Here is a 19,967-nt window from a genome sequence, read left to right on the forward strand (position 1 = left end):
TCTATACAGCTTCTTTTATGAAGAATGAGGAAGCATTAATTTCCCAACAGTCACCGAAATTGCAGGTTTGGGACCCAAAAAAAGCCAAACAGTAGTTCTCATTTAGAATGTATAAAAATCCACCAGTAGACAAGTCTAATTCTCATTTAGTGTGCATAAAAATTTACCTGTAGACAGGTCATTTCTTTACGACCATGTCTCTAGATAGAGGAAATGCGTCCTCAAGATTTCTACTTTTGCACCAAAGTGTACTTTCTAAACAAGACTTCTACATCATTTTAAAAAAAATGATAATTTTACTCACTCCCTCCGAGGTTTTGACTAAATATAGTCATTCCTCATTAATTTAAAAATTCATTAAATACTTTTTTTATTTTTAATTAGAGGAAAAGGAGGTGAAAATATCAAATAAGAAGAATCGAGAGATTCCAAACCAATAAGAGTGAGATGTATTTAATCAAAACCTCAAAAGAAGTCAATACAATTAACCCTTCTAAAATCTATACTAAAATTGTAACTCCTAATTACGAAGTAAACAAGTAAATAAAGTTTCTTAATAATTATAACTCCAACATATTATGAAAAAGTCTATTTGAATATGTGTTTATAAATGATAATTTTTAGGCCATAGAAGTCACATTTGCACCAAACTCAAGTTTATTGGTTTAAAAAAAAAAAAGTAAGTTTCGTACAATCACATAAAATATAAATTCTCTAAAATTAATTCAATTATATGTACTCATTAATTAAAGTAATATTTAAAATAATCAAAATGTAGTATCTAAATTATCAAAGGATACGCTATCGAAACAATTTACTATTATAACTTCACAATATAAAATAATCAAAACATATTAAAGTTAAAAGAAAAAACATGGTTAAAATAAAATTAACAAAAACATATATTAATGTATAAATTATAAATTTCAAAATTTGAAGGAAAATAAAAAGAAAAAAATTTAAAAAAAAATAATTTTGATATATAATACTTTAAGTTCAATTATTCTTCATATTTATACAATTATTTTTTAAAATCCCAAAAATATAAGAGAAAAAAATAACTGAAAGTAATAAAATACATTTTCCAAAAACACCCATTTCTCACAAAATTAAAAATTACCGATCTTGTTTTCAAGTTGATAAACAATTCCCACAGAGACTCGAAGCCCTCTGTGAGGTGATTAGGGATTAGAGGAGACGTAGGAATGGCTTTTGCCGGTGGCGGCCTTGTAGAGCTATCAGTATCACCTACCACCTCCATTGTCAACCATATCACTCCCTACACAATATAACATCATACCCATCTTAAACATTGTTAGTGAAATTTGCCCAATTTAGTTTCCGATCAAATTCTGCTCAAAATCCCAACTACTTGGGTCGACTCACTGCATTAATCATTTTTCCGCCAATCTAATCTAATTTATCTCTCAAGTACACAACAAAAAATTGGAAAATAAAATACATTTTAGATCAGATGAACACCAAAAAAGGGGGCAAATGGAGTGGAGAGGAGGGAAAAACAAAACTATAGTATAAGCTTCACAAAATATTGTTATAATCATGTTGTTGCTTTCTTGCGAGCAAAGCGCTGTAGAGATTTGGGCAGTTCAATTTCCCCACTTATTTTCTGTTTCTTTGTAGACAAATTTTCTTCCTCCATTTGTCGCTCCAGGAATGGCTTCTTGGCTCTGGCAACTGCCTCCTCCCTCTTCTTCACTTTCTTACTCGGCTTGTTCTTCCCCTTCATTTTCTTCCTCAGGGGAATGCTCTTGGCATCTTCCACAGCAGCCTCCATTTCGGCCTCTCTCTCCTGCTTTGTTGGCTTCTCTCTCTTCCTTGATTGCCTCACTGTACCAATCTTGGTGGGGTCCAGCATAATTGTTTCAGGCGGGAGCTTGTCGAGAAGAGAGTGTACTTCCTTCTCTCTCCGCTGTTTCGATGTTTCAAACGGGTTTGCCACCCATGAATCGAAGTTGGGTTCTCCAGATCCAGGGATGAGAATACAAGACCAACCCATAGAGTGCCCTATGCTCAGAACATCTTCGTATGGTCGGAACAGCACTTTTCCTATCTGGTAGCCTTTCGCCATAGAATGACCCATATACCGACTATAATTTTGAGTCCCTGAGAAATCCCCGAGAATTTGTACAAATGAGCCAGTTCCAGTGGCAAGCAAACCTTTCTGACTGAAGTCCAAGGTCTTGGCATGACCTGGTAAAGTTTGGAGAACCTCAAATTTCCTCAAGTCCCAAAGCTTGATTTTCTTATCCATGCCAGCTGTGGCCATGAGATGTCCATTGGGGTGGAATGCTAAAGCTGAGATGGGTCCATGATGACACAGCATCTTCACGAGGGGAGCAGAGCTGGTAGGCTTCCACATGGTCACTATACCACCAGAATGACCCAAACCAACAACTCCATTGAATGGATTCACCTGCATTATGGCAGTACGGCCTAGACCAGTCCGGTAGTTACCAACCATTTCACCCATAGTAACATCTTGGTAATGAAGCTGCCCAAATTTATTTATGGATGCTAAGAGGAAATGGTTTTTCAGAAACTGAAGTTTTAGTACTGAACCATGCTCCTGAAGGACAGAAAGAGCTTTAGACCACAAGCAACTCAAGTAAATATGAAATGCAAGGAAACTACATAAGATTAAAGCTAGGTTAACTCCATCATGTATCAGAATCTGGACACAGCTAATGAGAGGAAGGTGCACATGTATGTGGAATCACAAGGGTCCTACCATTACAGATTCTAACTGGAGAGATAACCAGACAACAGCATGATACAAACTAGAGAAAGTCTATGCAATGGACCTATGCTTCTGACATGATGGCGTACAGTTAATGTTCCATAATAATATCAGCCTGTTTGGCATGTATCAAGCTAGACCTCTGTGCATCAAACTTCATAAATTAATTCCAAGACAAATGCAAGCACAAAACATCCAAGTGATGGAACAATATGGCATTCAAATATTATTTGATTTCAACAAGTGGGAAGGCAATCAAAGCATACTGCTATTGATGACATCAGAATTCTGGATAAGAAGCCAGCTTCTCTACCTAGTTTTTTATGAACCTGTACTTGAGCTTTCTTTGAGGTAAATGATTTTTGTATCTATGGAACAACTAATTTTCCTAAAAGCTTAAACCTTTTTTTTATAGGTAACTAATTTTTTAAAAGCTTAAACTTATAGAATTTGCGTTTACAATGTATATCATGCTCCTTAATACCCTCTGTAACCTACGGCCCCATACCCACATGTGGAGAGATACATAGGTATGTAGGAAAGCAACCATAATTAGCCTCTTTAATAAATTAGGGATACAATTATGCAGTGAGGTTCGACACATGACTTCCCACCAACAAGGCTCTGATATCATGTTGAACAACCAATTTTCCTAAAAGTTCAAGCTTGTAGGATTTGGATTCACAATGTATATCATACTCTTTAATAGTATCCTTATTTTTAGTTAGGTTCTGGCCCTTTAGTCTCTTTCCCATCAAATGTTATTTGGAAAACTTGCGTGCAGCCTAAAGTGAGTTTTTTTGGGTGGGAAGCAACGTGAGGAAAAGCTCTTACTTTGGACCAACTCCAGAAAAGAGGATGGCCTTTAGCGAATAGATGTTACCTTTGTCAAATGCATGAGGAATCGATAGATCACACCCTTCTCCATTGTGGCAAGACAAGGACTTTATGGGCATTGTTTTTTTCTCTCTTTAGGGTGCAGTGGGTGCAGCCAGCCACTGTTAAAGAGACTCTGTTGAGCTGGAACAGGTCTTTGGTGGGAAAAAAGAGAGAGGAAGTTTGGAGAGCAGGTCCCTTATGTATTTTTTGGACGGTTTGGAAGGCTAGGAATAGTATTGCGTTTGAAGATGATGTGTTGTCCATCCAAAGACTTAAGAGTTCTTTTGTGTTCTTGCTTTGGTCGGAGACAAATTTGTTCATAAAAGATGGTCCTTCAACTTTAGTTGGTTTCCTTGATTGGGTGGGTTCTCGTTGAGAGTAGGGTTTTTCTTACTCCTCTGTGTTTGATGGGGGGAGGTGTATCTTCTTTGTATACTTTGAGTCGCTGTTTTGGCAGCTCTTTTCAATACAATTTTATCTTTTTTACTTATCAAAGAAAAAAAAAAGTATCCTTAATTTTAGTTTGAAAGTGTAGCCCACATACAGTCCTATCAATAAGGAACTATCAAATAAGTGGAACAACTTACTGAATCCACCAAATCTAAAAAAAGGAAACCTTACAACTAAATCAACCACCAATTCTGGACAAAGACACAGGGTGTGGTTCTCTTCTTGGGGCATTACAGATGCATTTATTATTTCCATCCAGAGGGTTGGGAGAAGAAGCCAGAGAATGAAAGCATTCTGGATAAGAGCTATCATTACTAACTTGTGGGTAAACTGGTTTGAAAGAGTCAAGAACAGAAGTGGGTTATAGCAATCTAAAAATGCAAAAGTTGACTTATTTGACTTTCTACAAAGCTATAAATCTATGAGTTATTCTAATATGTTGTACTTGTAAAAAAAAAAAAAGTGACCAACAATATAGTTATTTGAAACAGAGAGTTAGAATGATGAGCCCCATAAACATTGTAAACAAAATAAACAAAAACATCAGGCCCCCATAGATGACGTGAAAACAAAACAGACAGATGTATCATAATGAACCATCAAACTAGTCAGGGAAAAGCCTCTGGAATGCTCAAGAGGATCCATAAACAATTCCTTTAAGGGGAGATACTAACCTTTAGACAGTGAAGTTCTGTCCCATCCCGGTTATAAATATATGGATACCTGTCAGTTTTTAGATTTATTAGCTATATGATCCAAATAATACTATTGGATGATCTATTTAACAGACTATTGCTGATCATACAGCTTATTGTTGACCGCACTGATGAAAGAACATAGAAAGATTAAAATATTCTTTACAACTAATGAAATTAAATAGTTGCACCACAGATGGAAAACTGAAAGCATTTTAAAGAGTCAAATCTTTTAACCAAACCAACAAGCAAGCATGTTGTGATCATCTTTACTGTCATCAGATTGGAAGGAATTTCAATAGAAAAGGATAAGGCTAGATGTGATTTATGGTGCAGAATGTGGGTAAAGAAACATAGGTATAGAATGAGTGCGGCTGAAATGAAAGGGTAAGATCGATGAATGAAAAGGCAAGAGAGGAAAGACCAAAGTATGTGAATCCATGAAAATTTTGAAGGAAGTCCTATTAGCAAAAGGATAATAGAAAGTGGGTTGAGATGGTTGTTCGTGTCCTACAAAAATTAATGACTGCACCAGGTCAAACCAAATGGCCCATATTTAACAGAAAAATGGCGCTTAATGTAGCAGGAGATGGCAAAACATGAATGAAGCAATAAAGCCTCCCAGGTGGGAAAGACTGGATTGAGTATATGATTTATTCAACCACCAAAAATGAAAGAATAAGGCGTATTTGGAAGCATAATCATTTAACCCTGCAGCCTAATAATCTGAAATACTAATATCTGAATGGAGCTAAATACGTAAGTTTGAATGACTGTTTTTATCAACATAAGCGCATGTGTTTACATGCTAAAAATATTTTAAAATTAGTAATTAGATGTCTTAAAAAAAAAATATTATGTTTGTTCTTATTTTATATAATTAAGATAAAATATTTAAAGATTAATAATTTCACAAAACATCTCAAAATACAAAATTTATCAGGATTTTTTTTTCTTGATACATGCCTAAGAGAGTGATTTCTTGGTACATTCTTAATTTGGAAAGAGGAAAAAAAAAAAAAAAAGGTATTCATTGGCACAAACAAACTTCCCTGTATGTGTGTATTGCCCCTTTTTTAATTACTATTATCTTTGAGTAATTTCTCATATTTAATTTAGATTTAAATATCTTCCAACTCCATTAATTTCATCAAATTTTCTAATCTTCTTTAAAGTTTAATAAACTTATTTCAGATTTTCCATTTAAGTCTAGATCAATACTTAAAATAATCAACAACAAAATAATGCTAAAATTTCTAGAAAAAAGAGAGAGCGAGAGAGAGAGAAGCTTTTCTAAGCAAAACTCTCCTAACAAATTTAAAGCATGTTTGACAATGATTTTAGAAAGTGTTTCTACCCCTTCTAACACTTGAAAAATAAAAATTTTCAAGTACTAGAAATATTTTTTTTTTTTTGATAAATGAGCAATCATATATAATAGAAAAGGCTAAAAAGCCACATGTATACAGGGAGTATACTGACCAACCCCATTCAAGGCTGGAAAAACAAAAAAATCTGACCAACCTCACCCACCCTCAAGTGGTCCCAAGCCATTCCAAAAAGCCTAACAGAGTGTGAGTTTCCTCACCAATGTACACCCTAGCCCAACTCCACAAGTTACATACAAAAGAATTCTTAAATTTCTGAATATCTAAGGACCCTCCCCTGAATACTATCCTATTCCTTTCTTTCCAAACCGTCCAAAATATGCACAACGGGATGGAATTCCATATCTTTTTTCTTTTTTTCCCCACAAAAGAACCCCCCCAACTACGTAACACCTCTATAACTGACTCTGGGAATACCCATTGAACTCCAAAAATGGCAAGGGAGATTTCCCAAATAGTTTTAACCACTATACAATGTAATAAAATATGATTTGCATTCTCCTCTTCGCATCCGCATAGGTAGCACCGATTAGGGAGCTGCCATCCCCTTCTTTGAAGCTTGTCCAAGGTGAGGATCTTCCCCCATGATGCCTCCCAAGCAAAAAAAGACACCTTTGTTGGAACTTTATCCAACCAAATGCGTCTATTTGGAAAAGCACCGGCTGAGGGGCCACTCAAACTTATGTAGGCCCCTTTGGCCCCAAACACACCATTGCCTTCCCGCTTCCAACTCACAGAGTCCTCCTCAGGAGCTATCCTGAAATCCTTCAGAAGATACAACAAGCCACCTATCTGCTCCATCTCCCAATCATTGAGATCTCTAACCAATCTGAGATTCCAACCTCCTTGACCCATACTAGAATCCCACACTTCACAGACTTTAGCATTCTTATGGCCCGCCAAGGTAAATAACTGAGGATAGGTTTGAGAAAACGCCTCATTGCCACACCACTTGTCCGTCCAAAACAAAACTCTAGTCCCATTCCCCACCTTAAAAGCCATGCTCTCCCAACACCAGTCCGCCTCCTTCATGATCTCCCTCCATAACCCCATCCCATAAGGCCCACTAACTTCCTTAGTCCTCCACCCACATTCCTCTTGACCATATTTCATCCCTATCACCATTTTCCAAAGGTTATCCTTTTCATAGGCATATCTCCAAACCCATTTACCCAAAAGAGTTTTGTTCCATACATCTATCTTTCGGATGCCTAAACCCCCCTCCTCCTTAGGCCTACACACCACCTTCCAATTAATCAAGTGAGCTTTTCCCTCTAATCTTCCTCCCCCCCACAAAAAATCTCTTTGAATCTTTTCAATCCTTCTTGCCACAGCCTTAGGAATACGAATAAGGGAAAGGAGGTAGATGGGTATGTTGGCCAAAGTGCTCTTTATGAGAGTAATTCTTCCCCCCTTCGATATATATTGCCTTTTCCACTGAGTTAGTCGTCTTCTCATTCTCTCCTCCACCCCATCCCAAGAAGAGGAATTTTTGTGACGGGCTCCAAGGGGCAGCCCTAGGTACACAGTGGGAAGAGCCCCCAAACTGCAGCCTAGCTCAGCCGCCAGCTCCTCCGCCTCATCCACTTCCCCCACCGGAAAAACAGCACTCTTAGCTAGGTTAATTTTAAGGCCAGATGCAGCCTCAAACCAAGCTAAAATCCAACTCAAATAGGTCAATTGTTCTCTTTCAGCTTTGCAAAAAATGAGAGTGTCGTCAGCAAAGAGAAGATGACTAACAGACAGCTCTTCCCCCCCTCTCCCCCTCATCTTACATCCTGAAATAAAACCCCCCTCACCAGCCCGTCTAATTATATTACTAAGCACTTCCATTCCCAATACGAAAAGGTAAGGAGAGAGGGGGTCTCCTTGCCTCAACCCCTTTGAGTTTGAAAAAAACCCAGCTGGAACCCCGTTGATTAAAATAGAGAATTTAGCAGTAGAAATACACCACCACATCCATTCCATCCAACGAGCCCCAAACCCCATCTTCCGAAGAACCTTCATAAGAAATTTCCAATTGACGCTATCATAGGCTTTTTCGATGTCCAACTTGCATAACAAGCCTTTCTCTTTTCTTTTATACCAATAATCAATCACCTCATTAGCTACTAGGGAAGCATCCAAAATCTGCCTCCCTCTCACAAAAGCATTTTGGTCGACTGAAACCACCTTATCCAGCACTTTTTTTAGCCTATTAGCTAGGACTTTGGCTAAAAGTTTATACAAACCCCCAAGCAAGCTGATTGGCCTAAAATCCCCCAGGTCTTCAGCTCCACCTTTCTTAGGGATGAGGACCAAAAAGGTTGTGTTGAGAGACTTGGCAAACGACCCATACTCAAAGAATTCCTTAAACATATCCACCACCTCCTCCTTCACAAAATCCCAGCAGTCTTGCCAGAAGGCCACGGTAAAACCATCCGGGCCTGGGGCTTTGTCACCCCTCATCTCCATCAGAGCAGATTTGATTTCCTCCTCAGAGAAAGGCACCTCCAAACCATCAGCTTCCCGGGAATTCAATTGATTAAACTGCAGTCCCTCAATATCCGCTCTCCACCCCGGCTCTTCTGAGAGCAAGTTCTGGAAGGCATTCACTATCCCATCCCTCACCTCTTGGTCCTCAGACAGCAGCTCCCCATTGATTACAATTCTGTCCAGCGAATTGTTCCTACGGTGGGCATTGGCCATACGGTGAAAATAACCGGTGTTCCTATCCCCCTCCTTGAGCCATAACTCCCTTGACTTCTGCCTCCAATGCACTTCTTCCATTAACACCCATTTATAGAAGGCATCCTTTGCTTCTTTTTTCTGCTCGGTTTCAGCTATAGTCAGGCTTCTCTCACTTTCCACTCCATCCCAGTATTCCAGCTGCTGAAGGGCGGAGTTTTTATTAACCTCCAACCTGCCAAACACCTCCTTATTCCAAATTTTAATATTATGCTTCAAAACCTTCAACTTGTAGGCCAATCTGAAGCTAGCCCTTCCTCCCACCTCAATTCCTTGCCACCACCCCCGGAGAAGACCCTTAAAGTCGTCCACTTTCAGCCACATATTCTCGAATCTGAACGGAATAGGGCCCCTCCTTATTCCCCCGCCCATCAGCAATATGGGGAAATGATCGGATATGGGTCTTTGCAATCTGCATTGGGTTACCCCACTGAACATGTCTAGCCACTGCTGAGTCACCAAGAATCTGTCAAGCCTCGCCCAGGATTGGTTATTCCTTCCCCCACTCCAAGTGGCATTACCCCCTTGCATAGGCAGATCAGTGAGTTCTAAATCCTCTACAGTTTGGGCAAAACTTCTCATGGCCCCAGATAACCTTCCCTGACTACTTCTTTCTTGCTGGGACAAGATGACATTGAAGTCCCCCCTAAGCACCATGGATCTTCCCACAAGCCTCTAATTGCCCCTAGTTCTTCCCACAAACACACTCTATCTTCTCTGGAGAAAGGTCCATACACCCCAGTAAAAATCCAGGTCATCCCATTTTCCACATTCCTAATCCTACAGGAAACAGAAAATTTTCCAGCCTCCGTCTCCATCACCTCCAGAGACCTTCTATCCCAACACACCAAAATCCCTCCCGCAGTGCCCAAAGCGTCCAAAGCCACCCAATTAGACCACCTACCCGAGCCCAGACTTCTCACCAGTCCCTCCGACAAAGCCTGGATTTTGGTCTCCTGGAGACAAAAAAGATCCACCCTCTGACTTCTGATCATTGCCTTAATAACCCTTCTTTTGGCGCTGTCATTGGCCCCCCGAACATTCCAGCTTAAGATTCTTAGCTTCATTTAAACTCCGTAATTTGGCACCCCCTTATTTGTCCTCCATCAGTTTGCTTTTTCCCCCCTTCATAGTTAATAGAGCACTCCAATCTTTTTAATTCTCTCTCAAATTTGGATTTCTCCAGACTGTTCTTACTGTGAACCCTTTCCCTTCTCTTGCGAATTTTGATCAGGAATTCCATGATGTCCTTCTCCAGACCTTCTGTCGAAAAACCCAAGAACGCACTAAATCTGGCGAAGTCACTTTTCTCCCAATTAAGCTCCCCCCCTGCCTTATTTACTCGAGGTACTATTTGATCAGAACCCAACTCCTTACCATTATCATCATTTCTACTTTTGTTGACCTCCACCAGATCCCAACATTCAACAGTCTCTGACACAGGGGTTTCCAATCCCATGATCACTTGGAGCGGATGATCGTCCTCGCCCCTCTGCTTTTCTGACCCAGAAAGGTCGCAAAACTCCCCCACTGGAGTCCGACCAAAACAAAGAGAAGGGGAAGAAGGAAACACCGGGACCAAGGAATCGGACTGTACATACCTCGTCGCTTCCTCAATAAGGGCGTTATCAGTCTTCGATCGCCCTATGAGGAGGAGTTCTGCCTCACTCTGCCTGTGCAGTCCATCCTTCTCTCCAAATAGAGAGAAATCAGAGAATGGGCTTCCCGATTTTGCTTCGCACCTCTGGGCTTCAGCAGGCTGGCCACATGGTTTCCTTACTGGACTCTGACCAGCGCCTACTAGGCCCACATCCGCCACGGGCTTACGGGCCATGGTCCAACTTTCTCTTTGACCAACAGTCTCCTTAGCGTAGGAGGATGAACTGCTGCCCTCAGCCCCACTGGGCTTCATCAAAAGGCCCAACACAGCTGGCCCATTTTGTTTCAGCCCCACTCCCTTGGGCCTTAGCTGTAGCTCCCCAGGCCCACGAGCCCCCTCTGTGGATCGCCCTGACCCAACAGACAGCTCTCGCGTCCCATCCGCAGTCTGTCGCTGCTCCTCGAGTTGCGAGCCCCCTTCAGCCTCCCTCACGCGCTTGCCCTCGCGTGACTGGACCTCTCCCTCTACCTCTCCGTCTTTTGCTATTTGTTTTTCCTCCTCGCCGGACGGCACCACTCGCAGCGTCGGCCTCGTCTCCCACCACAGAGTGAGGGAGTAGCATGTATTTTCGGCCCAGATTTCCAACATGTTAGGATTTTTCCCCTCTTTTCTCCTTACCCGGATTCTAGCCCACTGTAGTTCTTCCTTCCTCTCCGTCTTGACGTCTATCTCTAACAGACCCCCACATCCGTCTCCTATCTTGCACAGAATGTCCCGATTCCAGTACGAAATGGGAAGACCCACTATCCTTACCCAGGCCTCTCTTTCTTTCTCTTCCTCCATCAAGCATCCCGTCCTTTGGCTCCATTTTTCCAAACGCAAGACGAGGCCATCGACCTCTATTTCCCCACCGATTAGGGCTTTTTCGGCTTCATTTATCAACTCAAACTCCAAAAGTGCCTTGCCGTCCTCCAATTTGGCCAATCCTAAATTGCCCTTAAGCCCCACCATTTCGACATTTGGGTCCCCATCTTCTTAAATCTTCCCCCCCATCTTGTGTTAGATTCCAACAACCAACAAGGCAGTGGTCCAGCTTCTCCAAGTTCACATTTACATCTCTGTTATTCACTGTCACCCTCACCACCCCTTCGTCGGTGCTGCACTTCTGCTTTACCACCTCCGCGAAAGATTTTCCCAACAAGGGTGTCCAAGATTTGTCCCTGTTCGCTTGTCTCAAATACCCCTCTGGACTGGATTCTATCCCTCGCAGCGCCTCCACCAAGAGGATCCAGCCCCCTTTTGCTCCTCTGCCTCTGGGAACGAAGATACTAAATCTCTTCTTCTCCCGATCTGCGACCCCCAGGCGAAGGAAGCAACCCCCCTTGTTTTCCCCTCGCACTAAAGAAAAAAATCTCCCATTCTCTTGCCATCGTTTCTCCCAATGACCCGTCCTCGTGTCCTTTGAGCAATAAACCAAACCTTCAATGAGTGGCCCTAAGCTTGCCGGCCCCAACTTAATCCAAGAAGAAACCCCTCCTTTTTTCTCCACTATAAAGACTTGCATCCTCCCCTTTTTCTTCTCTACCTCAACCTCGAAAGTTTTGGACTCAATCCCAAAACTCCTTTTCCGACCCTCTGAGTTGAGATTTCCCTCTGGGACCTCTCTCACACCTTGGGGCCTGTACTCTTCCCCGTCTCTCCCACTCACTCTCTCTCTATTTCTTTCTCTCTCCTCCATGCAGTCAAATCTAAAAAGTATAAAGATTCAAGTACTAGAAATATTAGAATCGCTTCTTAGAATCACTACCAAATGGGCTCTTAGTGTCCCAAAATTTCACATGTTATAAAATTCTAAATGCTTATCTTTTAATAAAATATAATTCAATTAAAAAACTTTACATTATAAAATTAACGGTTAATTTCAATCAATTGAAGTTTGGGCTAAATACGCCTAGTTACCATTAGTTTGAAATTTTATCAAATACATCTCTGGCCCTTCTTATTTGTTATTTTCACTCATCTTTCCCTTAATGTAAAATAAGGGAGGTATTTGATGAAATTGTAAAACTTATGGTAGCTAAATATTTAGCTCAAACCTTTGGGGAGGTGAATGAATTTTATCCTAAAATTAATCATAAAATACATATATAGACTTAAAAGGCAGTAGAACGAGAGTAGGGTTTTTATTGATGAGGATTTAAAAGAAAAAAGAGAACAGTATTTTTTATTTTAAACAAAAGTTAGAAATAAATAATAAAAATTCTTTTTTTCATTTAAACAAAACTCTCTTAAAAAAAAGTATAAAACAAACACAAGCAAACAGCCTGAAGTCTCAGAGAAAGTTACTTCCAGACTTGTATCAAAAGAACAAACAATATGTACAGTATGACTAAAATCCCCAACTTATTTGGTCAGATAACTGTTTTATTGGAAGTCTTAAAACTAAATATGGAAATTTTGCAAGTAGACCTTCGGGAGGATATAAAACCTATAATGCAACAGTTTGCATACAGATTCACTATATGAATTTAAAACGACCTGCATCAAGAGAACAATGGCATGTCACTAGAAGATCAGATAGCAAAACAGAAGCCTAGTTGTAGTGGAGGATAATCAGTCACTGTAACTGAGGTGATAAACATATTGAAACAGAACAAAATGACCGAGGAGAGGGGTTCCAACAGATTAATGGACACAAAGCAGAATCAGGACTGAACGACAGGTTCAACATAGGCCATTTGAGAGAAGAAAAAAAATGATCATGTTAAAGCAACCCTTGAATTTAATCAGTGTGTCAAGACAGATACGGCAATTGGCAAGCGCTATTTCTTGGGGAAAAATCAAAGGTCTAACCCCTGCTTGAAACTTCACTTCCAACTTTTAGCCAAGATAAACAGAATATCATGCCTGAACCACATTGCCCTGACATCAACAGCTATACTGGTTTAAGGGAGTAAAAGTTTTTTAGTTTTGTATCAAGGTCACCTAAAAAATTATGGGCACCAATCCAAATGGAAGCATGTACCTATACTCTTATCATACAGCTTTGAATCTTAACAGAAATGTTCTCATAAGAAATAACATGCATTCATATGGTGAAGAATATTCTATTTATAGAAAAGGGCATACTTCTTTTGGGCAGCAGCAAAAAACAGCTCATTGTGCAAGAACACCACATCACGGACTGTTTCCCTAACCTGCAGCAGGAAAAAAGGAAAAAAAATCATGTCAGCTTTTAATTCCTACAAGATTTATTAAAAAGCCAACATGAATTAAACTTTTTATTAATTTTTAAAGCAAACTTACTCTAACTGGAAAACTTAATGTAGTTACTGGAATATGATGTTCAACTAATTTTCACAAAATATGTTTTTAATAGACAAACTATATAAAAATTAGTTTGGAATTGTTCAACAAATCTGCTTTCAGATTAAAAAAAGCCAAGGGAATCTTATTTATTGAATTTGATGAATAAAAAATCTACTGATTGTTTTATTTATAATTACAATTCCATCATTATTATATGTTTTGAAGTTGATGTTCTCATATGAGAAGTATCATTTTATTTCTTATATATACATATATATATAGAAATAATTATGAGTCTGGCTCTGCAATTTTGAGTTCTAGGATTGACGCTTGCTCAGGTTTTTAGCAAATAGTTTTAAACACGAGACTTATTTCACTAAACAGCATAGAGAAATGTGTGTAATTAATACTATTATAAGGCAAATTCAAACTTTTTTGGGCAACGTGTTGAGCCTATGAATTGCTCAGATGATGGTCAGCAATGTAAATTTCATTCTTGTGTTTAATTCAGGCCTCCTTTGAGCACTCAGATGTTCACATTTTCCTACATAACATTCTCTACAGTGTGGCAGAGATGGTGAACATTTCTTTTAGAGGCTTTGAGGGTCATCAGGGTTTTATGGGGTTAATCAGGAAAGAAACACAGATTATTTTGAGGATCTTTATTTGGTGGAGAGTAGATTCAGTTTGGGACTTGTTTTATTCTTCTTCCTATCCTCCCATTGGATCTCTACTAGTGAAACCTTCATGAGCACTTCCTTGAGCCTTATCCTTATATTATTAGTTTAGAACCTTGTATTTTTTTTATAGGTAAGTAAAGATTGTATTAAACGGAATAAAAGAAGGTATACAAGATGTAAGGGGCTCCCGAAGGAAGGCTTAAATTGATGGTTGGGAAAACACCTACCTTGCAACCTAAAACCCCAATAAGATCCTCCATATTTGAGACCACCCCAATAGGAATCAACTCGGTTATCTCCAGGTTGATCTTTAGCCCTAAAATAATCTCAAACCACATAAAAATCCAACTCAAATACTCTAGGCTCTCTTACTAATATCATAAAGAATGCGGGAAAGAGCCTCCATTGCCATGATGAATAGATAAGGGAACAAAGGATCTCTTTGTCTCAAGCTTCTAGAGCTTTAGAAGAAATATAATGGGGACCCACTGACCAAGATAGAGAAACATACTAATAGAGATACACCACCTAATCCACTTGGAGCCAAACTCAATTTTTTCCAATACTGCAAGAACAAAACTCCAATTTACATGGTTGTAAGCCTTTTCAATATCAAACTTACAAATGATGCCTCTTGAATTGCCCTTAAATCTAGAATCAACAACCTCATTTGCTATCAAAACAACGTCCAAAATTTTGTTGGGACATGGTCAAGAATGAAGTTATGGGCTTCTTTGTAGAGTTTTCATGATTTTGGCCATTTTGAGAGAAGCCTTAATGCCACTTTTATTGTGATCATTCTTAATAAAGGGGGTGCAAAGGATTTGAGGGACTTCTATCCTATTAGTTTGGTGAAGAGTCTTTATAAGCTCCTAGCTAAAGTTTTGGCTAACACGCTAAAAAGAGTGGTAGGGAGAGTGATTTCAAATTCGAAACACGCTTTTGTGGAGGCTAGACAAATCTTGGATGCAGTCTTTATAGCAAATGAGGCACCAGATTTGAGGCTAAAGAGCACAAAAAGGGGGGTCCTCTGCAAAATGGATATTGAAAAGGCCTATGGTCATGTGAAATGGGGGTTTTATTAGCGACCATGGAAAAGATGGGCTTTGAGGCTAAGTGGGTAATATAGATTAGGTGGTGCATCTCCTCAACTCACTTTTTGATTCTGATTAATGGGACACCTATAGGTTTCTTTCAAAGTTCTAGAGGCCTAAGACAAGTAGATCCTCTTTCCCTTTTTCTTTTCATCATGGTAATGGAGACAAGTAGGTTTCTTTTCATCATGGCTAGCAGTGTGTAGCTCCAACGGGTTGGTCTAACTTAGAGAGATTGTTTGTTTTTACATTGTAGATTCTTGTTTTTGTATTCTTGTAGTTTAGCTTTTCTTTGGTGGGAGGATTCTTCATCCTTCTCTTGTACTTCTTTTTTCTATCAATAGATTTCTTTGTCGTTTCCTATTAAAAAAAAAATTGAGGTGTTTTCTAGTATTTTGAAGAGGGCTATGGAAGGGGGCTTCATGCAAGGCTTCTTGGCTAGTGGGAAAGGAGGAGTGGGTATGGTAGTGTCTTATCTTCTTTTTGTTGATGACACTCTGATTTTTTGTGACTCAAACAAGGAGCATTTGGAGTCTTTGAGTTAGGCGTCCATGTGGTTTGAGGTGATTTTTGGTTTAAAATTTAATTTGGATAAAAGTGTGTTGATCCCAAAGGAGCAAGTTTCTAATATAGAGGATTTGGCTTGGGTGGTGGGGTGTAAAGTGGGCTTTCTCCCTACTACTTATTTAGGCCTCCCTTTGGGAGCTTCCTTTAAGTCTTTACAAGTGTGGGATGCAATGGAGGAAAGATTTTAGAAAAGACTTGCTTTGTGAAAGAGGTAGTACTTATCAAAAAGAGGGAGATTAACTTCAATAAAGAGCACTTTATCTAAGTTACCGATCTACTACATGTCTTTATTTGTAATCCCTTGTAAGGTGAGCTTTAGATTGGAGAAGCTTCAAATAGAGGGGAGGAGAGATCCAAAGTAGGCCTTACCTAGGGAACTGGTCAATAGTTAGCTTGGATAAAAAGGATGGGGGCTTGGGTATTAGAAAGTTGTCCACTATGGATAAGGCCCTTCTAGGAAATGGTGTTGGAGATTTGCATCTGAGAATAAATCTCTTTGGACACAGATGATTGTAGGAAAGTTCAGAGAGAAAGAGGGGGGATGGTGTTCTAGAGCTTCGAGGGAAGCGTATGGTGTGGCCTTTGGAAGGCGATTTAGAGCACAAGGAAGGAGTTTAACAACGGAGTTATTTTTAGGGTAGGAAATAGTAAGAGGGAGAGATTTTGGAATGATAGGTGGTGTGGGGAGAATCCCCTGGTTGAGGCTTTCCTAGAGTTGTTTTCAATAGCCTCTAATAAAGAAGCCTGGGTAAACTAGATGTAGGAGTAGGTTGAGAAAGTGGGTTGTTGGAATCCAATATTCACAAAACAAATAAATGATTGGGAATTGGGAGAGGTGGAAGAGTTGCTCAAAAGGTTACAAAGGCAAGTAATTAGAAGGGGCATTGAAAATGTCACAGCTTGGTGATTATCAAAAAGAGACACTTTTACAGTTAAATTCTTTTACTCCTTAGCAAGACACATTCTAAAAGGATTCCCTAAAAGCATTGTGTGGAATCCTTAGGTCTCAATGAGAAGAGTCAACTTTTTTGCTTGAGAAATAGTTTGAGAAAAAATTCTAACTCTAGATCAGCTAAAAAGGAGGGGTTGGTGTCTACCAAACAAATGTTATTTGTGTAAAGGAGAAAAGGAATCAACAAATCATATCCTCCTTCACTATCGCAAGGCAATCATGTTGTGACATCCTATTTTTACCCTTTTTGATGTACAATAGGTAATGCCTTTCTCAATCAAGGATGCCCTCCTTAGCTGGCAAGGTGCCTTTGTAGGGAAGAAAAGGAAGAAGACATGGAAAGCAACTCCTTTGTGCTTATTTTGGACCTTATGGAAAGAGAGAAGCTGAAGGCTCCAACTCATTGTCTTTATTTGATTTTATTGATTGGTTGGGCTATAAGTGAAACAAGGGAGTTGTTTTTTTGTGTATCAATCCCTATTTTAGTCTTGTATACAACTTGTATCTTCTTTGGTGCTTTTAATAAAATTGGTTTTACCTATCAAAAAAATAAAAAAAATTAAAACTTCCTTTTTTCTACGTTAGCCCTACCACCCCGCCTAAAAAGCAGCCTTCTTTGGGCCCAATAAATTGATGAAAACAAATACACAATGAGTTCAACACTGTATATCAAGCTTATTTAGGCTTTAACCCTAACAATTTGTAATTTGCCAAGACAAGTTTAATGCACTTTTAAGCATTTAATTTTAGTAACCCCATCTTTCAAACTGAGATACAAATAAAAGGTTTTATACAAGATCAGGTTATATCTCCATAAAAAATTAGCTCAAATTTTAAGGACTGATGGATACCTGAAAGTCTTTAATTACACCCATATTTTTCATATCTATGACAGCCAGGTGGCCCTTACGTCCTCCAACTGCCATATACCGACCACTTGAGGTGAAATCCAGAGTGTAAGGACCAAGCTCTGCATATTTAAGAAGAAAAAATGAAGTGAATAATTGAATAAAACTAGGCAGGAAGAAACAAATTAGCAACCTCTGGGTACGAGTCTAATATTTTTGTAGTCAAGAACAGGTTATGCTTAAAAGAGCTTACTAACATAAGATTCCAGGGCAAATCAACAATTAACAGAACGTTATGCAAACTGAAGTTAAGTGAAAATGAGGGTTTTGAAATAATTAGAATTTGTTGGAACAGGTCTTAGTTAATTAGGTAGCAGCAAAACAATATGTGAGTCCATAATCATTAGGAAACCAAAAACAGATGAGAGCAACCACTAGATCTCAGTATGAGGTTTATAATCATTCAGAATACTGTTTTTTTCTCACACAGCTGAAACTGGTATTTGCAGAATCTAACACTCAGATTTTTTATAAAAAACCGTGTAAGTACACAGTGCATGTGCCCCTATTATGTTCAATAAGGGAACAAGGAAGGGTAATATCAAAAAGTTGCCTTTAAAAAAATCAACTTGTCAACCAAACTTCTGAATGACTAAACCATTTCATTTAAAAGCAACCAGACAATAGATAACAACCTGGTAAGACTATATCATATTGATTCTTTGAGCTTAGGATATCCACTTCACGTGCAATAGACTCCTGTTTGATCCTCCAAGTCTTCTCTATACCTTCTGCCTCCAAATAGCCTCCCTCACTTGGCATAAGCCACTGAATAAAATGATTGCAGATTAGGATATAATCCAAGGCATATTAGCGTTATATTGTGTCCACTGTAAAGAAACAGAAAATATACAAGATCTGGCTAAACAGAATACTAATAGACTTCAGTTTGTTACACCATTCTTTTATGAGATAACACCATCCTCACCACAACCCCTCACCCACCTCAAATTTAACATGTAATCTCAAGTATGAGATAAAATTGTAAGAATTTATAACATAAAAAAACATTTAAAAAAAAAACTAAATAAAGATGTTAAAGCACCTTCTCAGCCTTGGCAGCAGCTTTTGCAGATTTTCCATATAATTCTTCTCTAATAACAAGTTGACCCTTCAATTTCTTATCTTGTAAAGCCTGCAATGGAGAAATTGCAATGATGTCACCAGAACAAAGAACTAGCAACTAGCAATGCAATCACCAATGTCATACCTCTAAATTAGCACCTTCACCTCTAAGATACTTCTTCACTTTCACATCTAACTCATCAGATATATCCTGCAAATAAATAAATAAATAAGTACAATACGATTACCATTGTTTAATAAATAAACCATATATACCTGTTCGGAAGGCGGCACCACCTCTGTAGGAGTGCCATTTGCTTGTTCCACCCCCATCTAGCTCCTTCAATTTTTTAATGATCACGCTGCAGAACTCCCAGATACAATACGATTACGATTTCAACTCCTAACAGTCCAAACAGACAGAATATCTAACCAAAAAAGTACTTTCTCAGCATCCAAACGATTCTAACCTAGAACTCGGTTGATCGAAAACTCAAAATCGATGGAAACGCAGCGTTTGGAGAACAAATGATTGAATGCTTGCGTTTGTAAACAAAGATGGCGCCTTCCCGTGCTGCAACCAAACCCTAAAACGGTGTGGAACATGCGGCTAGCTTCAGTCCGGTGATAATGGTCTGAGCCTGGTCCGGCCCAATTTTTGAACTATTGGGCCGTAAGTGGGCTGATTTCTAACCCAACTAATAAAACCTTTAAATATCGATCCAGGTTAAAACCAACTCCAAGGGCTTCAGTTTTCTCTAAATATTAAATCAATTTGAGTTTCACAAATTTGATAAAGAATTTAATTTTTTTAATTTATATAATTTATTCATTAGTGCATCAATTTTAATTAATTAATCGAATATACCTCAAAATGATTCAAATTAATATTGTA

At 39.0% G+C, this 19,967-nt stretch overlaps 1 protein-coding gene across 1 annotated transcript; it reads right to left on the bottom strand.

Moving 5' to 3' along the window:
- Window positions 1-1,289: 1,289 nt before the first annotated feature.
- LOC117910369 (probable U3 small nucleolar RNA-associated protein 7) lies at window positions 1,290-19,651 on the bottom strand. Its single transcript, XM_034824445.1, has 8 exons — window positions 19,349-19,651; window positions 19,218-19,283; window positions 19,053-19,142; window positions 18,643-18,775; window positions 17,951-18,069; window positions 13,627-13,694; window positions 4,762-4,810; window positions 1,290-2,587 (listed from the first exon to the last, which is right to left on the bottom strand). Exons 1-8 carry the CDS (start codon window positions 19,403-19,405, stop codon window positions 1,559-1,561), a joined length of 1,611 nt encoding a protein of 536 aa, XP_034680336.1. The 5' UTR covers window positions 19,406-19,651; the 3' UTR covers window positions 1,290-1,558.
- Window positions 19,652-19,967: the final 316 nt, after the last annotated feature.

This window comes from Vitis riparia, unplaced genomic scaffold (assembly GCF_004353265.1).
Source record: "Vitis riparia cultivar Riparia Gloire de Montpellier isolate 1030 unplaced genomic scaffold, EGFV_Vit.rip_1.0 scaffold725_pilon_pilon, whole genome shotgun sequence".
Lineage (NCBI taxonomy): Eukaryota > Viridiplantae > Streptophyta > Magnoliopsida > Vitales > Vitaceae > Vitis > Vitis riparia.